This window comes from Mus musculus, chromosome 18, assembly GCF_000001635.26.
Source record: "Mus musculus strain C57BL/6J chromosome 18, GRCm38.p6 C57BL/6J".
Taxonomy (NCBI): domain Eukaryota; kingdom Metazoa; phylum Chordata; class Mammalia; order Rodentia; family Muridae; genus Mus; species Mus musculus.
In genome coordinates, this window is record NC_000084.6 from 34,432,036 (window position 1) to 34,446,456 (window position 14,421).

At 43.4% G+C, this 14,421-nt stretch overlaps 2 protein-coding genes across 27 annotated transcripts in view; one reads left to right on the forward strand and one right to left on the reverse strand.

The window, feature by feature from the left end:
• Pkd2l2 (polycystic kidney disease 2-like 2) overlaps positions 1 to 10,763 on the forward strand; it is a 34,298-nt gene extending 23,535 nt beyond the window's left edge. For 6 of the 11 annotated variants that reach the window (XM_017317946.2, XM_017317949.2, XM_017317950.2 and 3 more), the window contains 4 exons: positions 1,254 to 1,318; positions 3,281 to 3,332; positions 6,067 to 6,179; positions 6,696 to 10,763. In XM_017317946.2, coding sequence (XP_017173435.1) covers positions 1,254 to 1,318; positions 3,281 to 3,332; positions 6,067 to 6,179; positions 6,696 to 6,780 — 315 coding nt within the window. In that variant the 3' untranslated portion in view covers positions 6,781 to 10,763. Of the gene's footprint in view, positions 1 to 1,253; positions 1,319 to 3,280; positions 3,333 to 6,066; positions 6,180 to 6,695 lie in introns of those variants that run through there. The other 5 variants (NM_016927.3, NM_001163004.1, XM_006526097.4 and 2 more) reach the window with 5 other exon arrangements.
• Fam13b (family with sequence similarity 13, member B) overlaps positions 8,536 to 14,421 on the reverse strand; it is an 82,477-nt gene continuing 76,591 nt past the window's right edge. For 15 of the 16 annotated variants that reach the window (XM_006525849.3, XM_006525850.3, XM_030250431.1 and 12 more), the window contains 4 exons: positions 13,497 to 13,580; positions 13,242 to 13,405; positions 11,866 to 11,967; positions 8,536 to 10,730 (listed from right to left, as the gene is read on the reverse strand). In XM_006525849.3, the coding sequence (XP_006525912.1) occupies positions 10,607 to 10,730; positions 11,866 to 11,967; positions 13,242 to 13,405; positions 13,497 to 13,580 (474 nt within the window). In that variant the 3' untranslated portion in view covers positions 8,536 to 10,606. The remainder of the gene's footprint in view (positions 10,731 to 11,865; positions 11,968 to 13,241; positions 13,406 to 13,496; positions 13,581 to 14,421) is intronic. The other variant, NM_146084.1, reaches the window with a different exon arrangement.

The following is a 14,421-nucleotide window of genomic DNA, read 5'->3' on the forward strand; positions in this document are numbered from 1 at the left end:
CTTATGCCAGCCAGGACAATGGGTCCAGGGTGGCACTGCACCCAGCGAGCTAGGTCCTCCCTCCTCAATCATTAATCAGGAAAAATAGCACACAGACTCCAATATGGTATGGGCATTTTCTTGGATTAGGTTCTCTCTTTTCAAACACTTCTAGTTGGTGCCAAGTTGAATAAAACCAGCCAGCATGCCTCTCTACCCTGACTTGTACTTCACAGAAGTGTCAGTAGCTATGGACCTGTGGGGCTTAGAGCTCTGTCTTGAAACTTGCCTGTAAGAGAATACTGTTAACATAAGAGTGTTAATATACTTAAATCAATCCATGTTAGCACTTAAAATCTTTTAAGATTTTTAATTGTGTATGGATATGTGTGACCCTCTGCCCTTGGGGATGGAAGGCCTGTATGGGCCCATGAGGGCAAAGGGAGCTCAGAGGATGGACTGGGGGTTGGGCAGCCCCACAGAGAAGACAACACACGTGACCACCTGCAGGGAGGCGCATTACCTTTACTTGGGGTGATTCAAGGCTTAGTTTTGGGGGATGGGGTGAGGTAAAAACATCCAGGATGTGTTGGCTTAGGTACTAGTACCGAAAGGCCTCATTAGCAAGGGGCAGCATTTCAGGAATGTCAGGGGCTAGCTGAAAGGGTTCTTGGAAAGGAAGATGAATCTGTAGTCTTAAGGCTACATGACACTCTGCAGGTAGAGTTGTGGGCGTGGGTGTGAGGGGTTGTTGAACCCTCAGACAAGGTCAGAGACGGGGAAACCCTACCAATGATGGGATTCCTCCATTATGTACTGAGCTCAGGTTATCCGGTCAATGGCAGACTTCAACCTTAATTAGCAGGGCAATAGGTGTGTCTGGGTATGTGCTTGTGAGTACAGGCGCTCATGGAGGCCAGAGGCACTGAGTCCTCCCGAGGCTGGAGTTACAGGTGGCTGGGAACTGCCTGACAGGTGGTGGCAACAGAACTTGGGTCCCTCGAAGTATACCATGTCCCTTTTACCTGCTGATCCATCTTTCCAGCTCACATGTTAAATGCTAAAGTGACCTTTGCCCACGTTCCAGTGATGCCCCTGACAAAGTTCCTGCTCCTTCATAAAGGCACAGTGAGAGGATCACAGTGCTGTGCCAGAGGCCTCATTAGGCAGGAGTCCTTACAGAAAACCTGTCATAGTTCATGCATCTTGATTGAATATGAAGAATACAGGAAACAATGTTTGATGAATTCTCAAACTCTTTTTAATCAAACCAGAGTTGCTTTAATGTTCTCGAGAAACTCAGACTCAAGAAAGCTCAAGCTAAAGAAGAAAAGAAAATGTAAGATACTAAAATTTTTTTTTTATCATTTGCAAATTCTGTAAAGAACATCTTAGTTTCTTTTATATTGTTGACTAAGGTAACTTTTAGAAGAAAGACTTTGAGGCTTTCCGTTCCAGAGGGTTCCAGATGGCCATCAAGGCAGGAAGCATGGCAACAGGCAGGCAAGGCAGGCAAGGCAGACAGGCAAGGCAGACAGGCAAGGCAGGCAAGGCAAGGCAGGCAAGGCAAGGCAGGCAAGGCAAGGCAAGGCAGGCAAGGCAAGGCAGGCAAGGCAAGGCAAGGCAAGGCAAGGCAAGGCAAGGCAAAGCAGGCAGGCAGGCAGGCAGGCAGGCAGGCAAGGCAAAGCAGGCAGGCATGGCGCTGGAGCAGCAGCCAAGAGCTGACATCTGATCCACAAACAGGAGGCAGAGACCTAACTATTGAAGGCACCGACTTTTAAAACCTTAAAGCCTACCCCTAAGTGACATCACCTCCAACAAGGCTGTACTGCCTAACTCCTAAAATAGTTCCATCGCCTGGAGATCAAGCATTCAAATGTAGGAGCCGGTGGTGACATTCACATTAAACCACCACACAGACATTCAACTTAGGACAGGGTTAGCAGACTCCTCCTTGTTATGTGATGATTATCGTGTAATTTATTGGCTTTGTATATCTAAAATCCACTAGCAACACTGCCAACTGTAGTGGTGACTAGTCTCATGACCACATACACGATGACAGGGAGGTCTGCTACCTGCTACTGTGCCGCATACTAAGAGTCTTACCACGTTTTCCCAACCTGGAAAAAGATTAAAATTCGTATTTTAAAGTATGATTTCTGTATCAGGTGGTGTACACTTTTACAGTTTTTTAATCCCAGGACTTGGGAGGCAGAGGTAGGTGGCAGATCTCTGTGAGTTGGAGGCCAGCCTGGTCTAGAGTGAGTTCCACGACAGCCAGGGAAGGCTACACAGAGAAGCCCTGTCTTTAAAAAAAAAAAAAAAAAGAAGAGTATGGTTTTTGCTTCTGTATCATTATAAAGTCAAGAAATCATAAATTAGACTGATACGAAAATGGTAACATCTACCAGTATTACGGGAGAAACGATGAAAGTTGAGGTTGACCGTGAGTCTAAGCACACCATCTTCATATAATATCTGGTAAGCTTTGAGGCCACTGTGGAACTCTCATTTAACCCTGGCATGGAGCTGATGCGTAGTCCAGTGGTAGAGAACATGACCCCAACGGGCATGCCAGAGGCAGTGGGTCTCGCAGAACCACTAAAAAGACAGCACAGCACATGTTTTGCCACTCAGGAAAGGCTCTGGCAGGAAGGTAGGAGAGCAACGTCCCGTGCACAAGTATAAGTCAAATCATCTACATGCAGTACACAACTTACTCAATTATGGAAATAAAAACACTTTACAATAATTTATGAATAGGACTTGTGTTTAACGTAATGCTTGCACTTGTTAATGACAACAAAAGTGATTTTTTTTTATGGCTAATATCCTATTAATTACATTTTCTTTTTTTTCTTTTTTCTTTCTTTTTTTTTTTTTTTTTGGTTTGGTTTTTCGAGACAGGGTTTCTTTGTATAGCCCCGGCTGTCCTGGAACTCACTCTGTAGACCAGGCTGGCCTGGAACTCAGAAATCCACCTGCCTCTGCCTCCCAAGTGCTGGGATTAAAGGCGTGCGCCACCACTGCTCGGCTAATTACATTTTCTTAATGAGCAACATTTGTCATCAGAAAGAAGACACAGCCCAGCTCACTGTGGGTATAAGTGTTCCTGGTTGGACACAGCCCAGCCCTTGCTGTAGGTCTGAGCAATCCTGGTTGGACACAGCCTACCTAGTCCCTCACTGTAGGTCTAAGTGTTCCTGAGTGGACACAGCCTAGTCCCTTAGTGTAGGTCTGAGCAATCCTGGTTGCAAGCCCTTTTTACTCACATATATTTATTTTGCATTTCTCATAGGCAAACCACTGACTTGGCCCAGAGAGCCAGAAGAGACGGCTTTGATGAAAGTGTAAGGTTTTAATTCATTTTTATAAACCAAGTGATCGCTTTATTAGAAGTTGATTAATAGAAATAATTTATAGCAAGTTATCACTTCCAATATATCTCTCATAATCTGTGGCCTTTCCCATTTGCCACAGTAAGCAGTTTAAAGAACAATGGAGAGATCTATTTATAGGACTTAATATATATAAATAGATCATTTCTATTAAAAGGACCCATGTTAATTTTCACAAATCTGGGTATTGTTTTATGCATGTATGTGTGGGTACATTGTGTATAGGTGGGTATGTACACAGACCAAAGGTATTATCTCAGGAAGACCATCCACCCCTTTAAAACGGGCTCTCTCATTGGCCTGAAGCTCACCAATTAGACTAGACTGGATTGCCAGTGAACTCCAAAGGTCCTTCTGTCTGGCTCCCCGGCCCTGAGGTTACAAGAGTAGACTACCACAGTCAGCATGTTAAAAAGATTTACTTGTGTATTTGTCTATATGAGTATATGTACACATACATGTGTATATAGGTGCACATACCTCTGTATGGACTTTGAGTCCTGGAGAAAATTTGGGCATCCTTTTGTAACATTTTCCACAGTTCAAGACTTTTAAAAATATAAGTCCATAATTCAATAACTCACTCCTGAGATAAAAGATGTGAGAATTAAGAGTGTATGTATGAGAAACTTTACCTAGCGCTATAAACATGAGGCTCATCCAAATGAAATTTGGATGTACTAAAAGGAAAAAATAATCAAGTTAGCATGAAAATATTCAACATCATAAACCAACAGGATAATAGCTAGAATATCTTCACAGAATGATGTTAGACTTCTTATAACCAACAAAACTATGCTTCAAATACAAAGGTCAAATCTACATGAACTTAACCGAATGCTATAGCTTTCTGCAGATTCTTCTAAAGGATGAGTATAAGCCAACCAAAGATGGTGGAAAAACACTAGAGAGGGGGAATGGGGCAGGAAGTTACAAAAGTTAGAGGAGGCTCACACACCTGCAGTCCCAGCATTTGGGAGATGGAGGCAGAGAGATCAGGAGTTCAAGGCTAGCTTCAGCTGCATAGTAAGTGGGAGATGGTCCAACTTGCTTCCCATGCATGAAGGCCTGAGTTCAAATCCCAGCACCCATATGAAAAGCAGGGCATATGATGCTGTAGCCTGTGCATTGGACAGATGGGCAGGCAGATCCTGAGAGCTTACGAACTGGGAAATAAGGCAGAATGTAACGAAGACACCCGAGGTCCTGGTGTGGCCTCTGCATGTGTTCATGCACTGTATGCACCAAACACATGCACAAAAACTTTTCTAAAAATGAGTTAAGCCCAGGTACTAATGTACCTACAGTATATCAGCCTGATCATTTAGTAGTAAACAGTCTTACTGCAAAGACTGAGAGCTACAGCTAGCAAGGTACCTGCCAGCAGTGGCGCTTCCCAGACCACGGGGCTGAGGGACCATCACACCAGGCAGGGATCTCCTTAGCTGTCTTGCATCCTTTGCACAATCTCTGGATCTTCATATGAAGCTGCCCTAGTCCAAAGCGTGTTTGCTTTCTAAATTAGCCTTGTGATTTGATTGTACATGTTCATGTGTGTGGATGGAGGGCAAAGTCAGCACTGGGCATCTTACTCTATTGAGACAAGGTTTCACTGAACCTGGAGCCATCCACGACTAGACTAGGTACCCGATGTCACAACTTGGCTTTTGGTCTGGCTGCGAAGATCTGAACTCAGGCTCCTATGGTTCCCTAGCAAGTGCTTTATGGAGCAACTCTAGCACCTTTTGAGACAGATTTGTGTGATGTAGCCCAGAGCGGCCTCAAATTCTCACCGTCCTTCTTTAGCCTCTTGTAATACCAGCATGCACATGCTACCAGAGCTGGCTTACTGAAACACTTGGATCATACCTGAGGACACTCCCTTCTCCTTTCCTGGGTTGTTTCTCATTTTCACAAGTCTGTTTTATCCACCCTAAATTTGAGAAAAATGAGGCAGGCAAGATGGCTGAGCAGGTAAAGGCACCTGCTATCAAGCCTGACAACCTAAGTTTGAACTCCAGAACCCACATGACCTTGCAAGTTATCCTAACACATGTACACACACACAGAGACACACACACACACACACACACACACGCACGCACGCACGCACACACGCAAAAACCACTGAAATGTAATAATGTACTTAGACACAAGACAAGTCAATGGTGGTAAGGAAGGGTCACAGGAGGACTCCACATCAGGAAGGGACAGTAATACTTGTTTTCTAGTATAAGAGACTTGGGTAAACAACACTGGTGCACGCAGACCATTAACCAAGTAGGGAGTATTTACAATGGACTGAGTCACTTCTGTGCAAGTCTGGCAGAAAACCTGCAGGGAGGGCAAAGAATGGCCACAGACACATTCTGAAGGATACTTGCTGGGGTAGGACTCATGGCAAGCAGAGAACCTACACAGCACATAGGAGACTCTGGCATCAAAACTCAGCATTGAAAAAGAGGGACAAGAGAGTATTAGTCCTGATTTATCAGGGAAGAGATGTGGTGATGCAGAAGAAAAAGGTGAGGCGTGAGGTTAGTGAACAAGATGAAGATGCACGCCCTTGCCTAACTGTGCTGCGCAGCTCCCAGCCCAGGCTGTGGGGAGCCTGGGGTCCTCAGTAGGCTACTTGGGAGTCTTTGGTATACAGACAGCAGCCTGTGCTTGTTTACTAAATTGATAGGAGATCCAAGAGGCAGAGCAGATGAAAAGATGGAAGGAAAGGCTTGAAAAAAAGTATTATTCTACAGAAATTCAAGACGATTATCAGCCTGTCACTCAGCAAGAATTCCGAGAGTAAGTATTTGTAACATATACCAACTAGGGTATGTGCAACCCAAGGATATGCAGAGGGCACAAGTTATATACCTTATTTTCTTGAGCCAGAGTCCTATGTGCTATACCTAATTCTTCATTTTCTGCAGTTTCAAAATTAAAGCACACAACTCCATTTTCTTAGAAAGTAAGACCAGGGGGCTGGAGAGATGATTCGGTGATTGACAGCACTGGCTGCCCTTCCTGAGGACCCATGTTTGAATCCCAGCATCCATAGGATAGCTCACATTCTAATTCCAGTCCCAGGAGATCAATGTCCTCTTCTGACCTCTCTAGCACCAGGCATGCCTGTGGTGCAGACATCCACGTTAGGAAGTGGAACGTGGTGTTGTCCCTCTCCATGACAGGGGGCACAGCAGACTGTCCTCACAACTTCCTGTAGACTGCCCCAACTACCCTGTGGGCTGGGCTTCAGGGGCTTGTCCCCCCATCTCCCTTACAAGACAGTGATAAGTCTACTTCTAAACTCTCCCCTAGGCTCTTTTTATACGCGGTGGAGCTTGAGAAGGAATTACACTATGTCAGTTTAAAACTGAACCAACTGATGAGAAAGCTGCACTAGCAGGCTGACAAGTGGAGGTAAGACTGCATGGGAAGGTGCACTGTAGTAAATCCTCGGGGCATTTACTATATTGTCCCCTAAACATGCCACCCTCACCAGCACACATCATTGTTGTCACACAGTGCAGGGGACTGAGTGTAGCAGCCTGCAAATGCTAAGCGCTGAGCTATGTCTGCATAGTACTGCATATGTACTGAAGCAGCTATCACTTATAATAGGATGAGTTCTGTGAATCAAGCGCTTTCTGTCATCTGTACACGGGCACACTAAGATTCTTTTTTTTTTGGGGGGGGGGGGAGGCGTTGAAGACAGGGTTTCTCTGTGTAGCCCTGGCTGTCCTGGAATTCACTCTGTAGACCAGGCCGGCCTCAAACTCAGAAATCCGCCTGCCACTGCCTCCCAAGTGCTGGGATTAAAGGCACGAGCCACCACGCCCAGCTCACACTAGGATTCTTATCACCACTATTAAATTCTGGGAGTATAAAAAGGCAAGTCCAAGTTAATGCTTCTCGCTCCGGGTGGCCGATCTCTAGGTTGGATGAGACGGAGATGGTTCTCTCTGGGTACAGAGAACAAGAACTGTGTGGAAGTTTCAACCATATCATATCCCAGGGCCTCACTTGCTTTGGACAGATGTAAGTCAAGTCATAAGATTCAAAAAAGGCATTATATCAATATAAAATAATCTCCACTCTTCAAAATCCAAAACTCCTAGAAAAAGTCAAACACAGAACAAACTGCAGCTAAAACCAGAAATCTAGAAGAGCATTTCAAGTTTCCTAAAGTGGAACAGAGGGCGGCACATTAGCAGAGGAGGTGCTCTGAGAGCCGCCCTGTTGGAAAGTGTGGGGCTGGTATTTTAGAGACTGAAGGGGAACGGTTACTTTCTACAAGTCCCTCAATAGCCAGGCTCTGTCCTGTGGGTCTGAGCTCCACCACACTCAATTACAGCACTTAATTTACACATTAATGCTCAAGGTGTATATTTAAAGCATGAATAAGGCAAACATTTAAAAAATTAAAAAAACTGAAGCAAATATATAAAGAAAAGAAAAGAAAAGAAAAGAAAAGAAAAGAAAAGAAAATGTTGCCCAGACTTGCCTTGAAGCCCTGGGCGCAGAAGATCCTTCTGCCGTGGCCAGAGTAGCTGGGACTAGAGGTGTGCATATCACACTGTGCCTAGTAAATAAAGGAACTTGAAAATTACTACCACCTCCCTCAAAGCAAGGAACTTCCAGGTGGGTTTTTTTTGTTTTGTTTTTAAAGATTTATTTATTTTATGTATACGAGCATACCATTGCTGCTTTCTTCAGACACACCATAAGAAGGCATCTGATCCCATTACAGATGGTTGTGAGCCACCATGTGGGTGCTGGGAACTGAACTCAGGACCTCTGGAAGAGCAATCGGTGCTCTTAACCTCTGAGCCATCTACCCAGCCCCTTCTGTTTTTCAAGGCAGTAATTCACTGCAACAAGAAATGACTAACTCTGGCACTGGGAGGCAGGGAGGAGCAAGAGTTCAAGAACAACATAATGAAACTGTCTGGAAAGAAAGGAAGGTAGTTTGGGTGTTTCGCTGCAGCTTCTCTAAATGGCGCTAAGAAGCGGTAGGCACGTGGACTTCTCCCCCATAACCCCGCTGGCCAAACTGCTGAGCAACCTGGCTGTGTCCCCTGACATCATCACTGGGTAACTTAAATAAGCCTAGAACAATTAATACCGCCTAGAAAAACAAACATACATTTACAATGACTTAGAACAGTAAAGTTCTTTTATTATAAAAGTCTGTACAATGAAGTGCCAAACAAACACAGCAATGTAATTATAAGGTGGACACATATATATCTATATCTATATAGTATTTATATATAGATATAATTTTTATTTGTACCAAAGTAAACCTCTTGCAAGCTGCCTAACTATCCCCACTGCTAACCATGAGTTCAGTGCAAGCCCATGGAAGCGTGCGAGCCACTTCACTACTCTATTCAGCCCAAACTAACAACTCAACGACCAAATTATGAAGCAGCTGTAACTCAACGAAACCAGTCAGGCTACAGACTTATAAAAATATTGTACTCAAATAGATTTAGCGTTATACAGAAGGAATATATTATTTAAAACATTTAAATAGTGCACATGAACATTTTTGCATGTGGTATACAAAATAAAACATTCATAAAAATATACAGTGCACATAAAATTACATGTAGCAATCCTGTCTGGGAAAAAAAACTAAAAAGTACACCACATGATGGGTTCAAATCAAATGATACAGGGTTTTTTTGGCATTCTTAATTACTTTTCTAAAAATACATTATGAATGACCTAGTATTATCAAAAGGAAACCACACAAACAAGGCTGGGTGATTCAGTACTTAACAAAAAAAAACCCTCCAACTACACACTCACTACTGCTGGATTTTCCCTCTCCCCCAGAAAGGCATTGCACACACAAGTGAAATGTGAAGTACGTAGACACACTATTCCTTATCAAACTACTTCCTGCTCTTACTGGGTAATAATAGTGGCAGCGTTCAAGGTTCATGCTTTCCTCACCTTATTAAAGATGTTGTGAAATTCCATTTATTTGTATGAAACAAACTATTAAGAAGAAAATCATGCATGAGTCATTACATGCAAAGCATGGGCAAAGTGAGACATTTATCAATTCAAATAAGCACCGGGGTGGGGGTGGGGTATGAGGGACAACCCACTTAGATGAAGCCTGACCCACATCTGTCATATTAACACAAGTTACTATCCCGTAAGAAATGATTAGCAGATTATCTGAAAAGCCATGCAAAGCCAAACGAAAAAAAGATGCTAAGAGTCTACGACAAGAAGCATACCACTACACATCCTGTGAGCGGCTGCTCTGAACAGCAAGCAACTGGGCGGGCGAGCGAGCGGTGGTCATCTGGAGATGAAGCCCCCTGAATAAACCTGGAAAGCTGCAGTGGTCTAGCCCTTGGAGAACACACTGAGGTGTGCTCATTCTTTTGAGGCCCATCTGATGACACACAGATCTGAGCACCACCCAAGTCCCTCCACACTGGCATGGCTATTTTCTCACATTATCTGGAGGTGGGTTGGGGACAGCACAGGGATTGATCCAGACAAGTCAGCATTGCCAGCTGGTGACAGTAACTGAAGTCCTGTAGGCAGCATGTGATGTGATTCAGCTCTGTGAGTGATGTGTGTAATGTTGCAATGACTAAGCAAGGTTGCTTTGTGGTCTACTCGAGCTTCTCTCCGTTCAGGAGTTGTGACCACTGAATTGCAAATCCTGGCTAAGTGCTATCTGTGCAGGTGTCACTTTGGGAACGACACAGAAAGGTGTTCCAATGTAGGATTTGAAAATCCAGTTTGGTTTTCTAGAAAAAAACAATACCGTTCCATATGTCACACTTATAGGCTATTCTTTTACATTTTCAGTCATTTTATAAGAAAAGGCAACCGAAGAATTTCATTCAGTATGAAGATTTTTTCCTCTCAATTTTCTTCAGTAATGCAAAAGAAAAAACAAAAAGTAAACAGAAGAGCTTTTTATTTCAAAGTTCTTGAAGTAAAAGAGTAAAACTCTTGTCCTTTGCTAACAGCCGTGTCTGCAGTAAAACAATGAAGGAGCCTGCGTGTTTCCTAAGTGTGGAGAGGATCTGCGGGAATGTGGAACAGCTTTCCTTGCCTACTGGAACCACAAACAAGCACACAATGGGACTCTCTGAGTGCCTGACAAAGTGAACGCAAGTACAGCCAAGCACACATGGTGAACTGTCAGGGAACACAAGCACTTTATGGCGTCAACTTTCAAGGAACATATTTTATATGGATTTTGAAGAGTCTTGTTTGCTGATAAGAACTTCAAGAAGTCTAAGCTTGGCTTTGATTCTCTTGTATTCCTTATATTCCTCAAGCACCGGAACACGATCCTCCTTCTGGGCATTCCTAGGGAAGATAAAACTCTGTAAAACACTCAAAGTGTGTTCTTCACTATGGAGTATAATGTTACAAATTTAAGCTGAAATTCAAAGCTGCTCTGTGGGCAAGAGGCTATTGGACTAAGTCACACAGGAAGAACATTAGTAGCTATGTCTACTAACTGCTTAAATAACGGTACATACTTACCAGTAAGCGGGATGACTTGTAAGTGCTAGAACATTACCATGAGTCATGCCTTTATATTTTATAGTCATATCTTCTTACACCTTTTCATGAGTACACATGCTATACACATATACATGCTTAAGAGAAAGCCAGCCAGGCAGTGGTGGCGCACGCCTTTAGTCCCAGCACTCGGGAGGCAGAGGCAGGCGGATTTCTGAGTTCGAGGCCAGCCTGGTCTAGAGAGTGAGTTCCAGGACAGCCAGGGCTACACAGAGAAACCCTGTCTCAAAACAACAACAAAAAAGACAAACAGAAAGCCAGAGGTAAACCTTGGGTGTCTTGTCCACTTTTTGAGGCAGGGTTCCCTGAAGCTTACGGAGTAGCTGCTAAGCTAGCTGGCTCTTAAGCCGAGTGATACACAACTTGGATACCACCACATCTTGCTTTGGCTCTGAGGACCGAACTTAGATCCACATCTTAGTACCCAGCAGGTACTCACTGACTAAGCCATTTCCCTGGTATTTTTTTTTTAAATCATGTAAGTGTGAAACTCTAAAAAAGCAGCAGGGGCCAGGAGATAATTTGTTATAGCCCCTGGTTTTGTAGGGTCATCTAGTTACTCAGAAAACTTTGAGACTTAAACAGAGGTAGTGGCAGAATTGAGGTAAATTAAGTGTGTGTGCACAGGTACCTGCACCTGCAGAAGCCACAGGAAGACATTTGGTATTCTCTATCATTTTTCACTGAGGAGCCTCAAGCTGCTTGTTTTTAGTTGGACTGGCTGTTCATAGGGATGTACCAATCTGTACCTCTCCCCAACTGTCAACTCTGCACACCAGTTAAAGACACATAGCACACTGGTCTATAGGAGCCACACACCTACACTTCTAAGAGTGTTTCTGTGTACTCCACTATATTAACATACATCTCATGAGTTGAAGGACAAAGATGTCAGTATCGCCAATGCTTAACAAACCTTCCATTTTGTTGATAGAACGCTTCTTCAAACTCCCGTAGCATCTTACGTAGTTTCTTTTTCTCAGCTCTGGCTTTCCAAAGTTGTTCCAGTAATTCAGGCCTAGAGTTAAAACAGTAACAAAACATTACTAAATGCTACAGGTTCTTCATTATATTAACAGTGGTTGTAGCCCTGGCTACAGCTTTTAGAAACATACAAATAAATCAAAATTACTGAGATTAAGGTTCCAGTCTCACTATGTAAACTTCTTCCTGTGCCTGGAGGATTGCTCAGTTGGTAAAGTGGTTCTTGCACAACCCTGAGGAACCTGAACTCAAAAAAAAAAAAAACCCAAAAAACTCTTGAGTACAGTGTTGTGCACCTATAATCCCAACTCTTCAAAAATCTCTGGCCAGCCAGTAATCAACAAGCCCCCATTGTCAATAAGAGGTGCTGCTTAAAAACGGGGGTGGGAGAAGGGGCTGCGCGGGGAGAGGTGGAGAGAAAACTCAGTGGTTGAAAGCACTCACTGGCTGCTCTTCCGGAGGACCCTGGTTCAGTTTCTAGCACCCACACGGTGGCTCACAGCTCTCTATAACTTCAGTCCCAGAGGCCTGACCCTCAAGGAGCACCAGGCACAGACACAGTGCAAAGACAAATACAGGCAAAGCAGCCATACGCATAAAAGTAAAAATGAATGGGTGCTGGAGAAATAGCTCAGTAGTTAGAAACACATACTACTCTTGCAGAAGACCCGAGTTTGGTTTCCAGCACCTATGTGTCAGGCAGCTCATGACTACACATCAAAGGGATCACAATGCAGTCTTCTGACCTCCAGAAGCCCTCAACACATGTAAATATCCACACAAACATACACATAATTAAATCCATCTAAAGATAAGCAGGCCAATAAAGAATAGACAAATCCTCAGTTGGTTCTTATAACTTTGTTATAAATTGAATACAACTTTTGATTGAAATACTTAATAAAGAAATAGGAACCACAACTGAGAATGTGGGCTTATTAGCAAGTCAGAGTGCTTGATATACAAGCCCAACACCTGAAACCCATATAAAATGACAAACATGTTAAATGTCTAATTCCAGCACTCTATGGCAATGCCATGTGAGGTGAAAACAACACAAAAACACAGGAGATCACGGCTTAAGCAAGGTAGAGGGTAAGAACAACACGTAAGGTTGCCCTCTGACCTCTACACACACAATTTTAAGATGGAAAATGAGAAAGTGGAGTCTGGGATGTAGTGCTTGTCTCCCCTACACAAGGCCCCGGGTTCCATCCACAGCACCAGGGGAAAAAGGAAGGAACGGAACTCAATCCATCCGCACGCATCCCTCTTGTCAGAGAAGCTAAGTACAAGCTGAGTACATACACAGAAGCTGCCCGGGTACTTGATAAGCAGAGATCCCGAGCCAGTTTTTCTTGATTTTCTTCAGCATCAGATTCTAAGTTTTCCAAGGACGACTGTGTGTGCACGCTTGTGCTCAAGATGTCACCTAACTCAGAGGAGAGGCTGACACCATCTTCTTCTTCTTCCTAAAATGACAACCAAGCAGAGCCACACAGGCCATGACTTTCCATGCCCGTTAGGAACGTAGTAAGAGAGTAACTTTTCTACATTAAGTACCTTGATTTCTTCAAAAAAGTGTGCCGTTTCTCCTTCTATGATTGGCTGTAACATCTGACCCCGGCGCTTCGTGGAAGGAGAACCCTGTAACAACAGCAACACCCAGTTTTATATCCCACACATTTACATTAGTGCAACTTCACATTCCTATCATATAATGGTACTTCCACCTAATAGGGCGCTTAGTCCCCAGCAGCTAAAAACACAAGCAAACAAAACTCAAAACAGACAAACTAAAAAGAAAATCAGTAAGATAAACACCTAAGCAAAACTAAAGGTACAACAACAACAACAACAAAAAAAAAAAACAGTTGAGTGTGTTTTGTGTTGGCCAACTACTATTTTGGGTTTTCTTTTTCTTTTTTAAAAGGTGAGAGTTTAGGAAGGTAGGGAGGTTCTGGGAAGTTTGGGGGATGGAAGAATATAATCAAAATATACTGTATGGCCAGGCAGTGGTGCGCATGCCTTTAGTCCCAGCAATTGGGAGGCAGAGGCAGGTGAATTTCTGAGATCACCAGCTTCATCTACAGAGTGAATTCCAGGACAGCCAGGGCTACACAGAGAAACCCTGCCTCAAGCAAACAATATATATATATATATAGATATATAGATATATAGATATATAGATATAGATAGATAGATATAGTATGAAAACGTTTTCAATAAAAATAAAAAAAATATCAAATTTTTCAAAACCTTAAAGCAGTCTTTTAAATTCATATTGAGTTCCTTAATAAAATCTTTTTTTTTTTTAATAACATAGCAAAGTCTTACAGGAGCTCACTCTGTGCCGCCCACCTTTCACATTCAATGGATCAGGGGTGTGATGTAGAGACAATGGGGTGAAGACCTCTGAAAAAGGGCTTGTTTCACTATGTAGCACAGGCTAGTGCATGAGATCCTCCTGCCTCGGCTCTCTCAGACT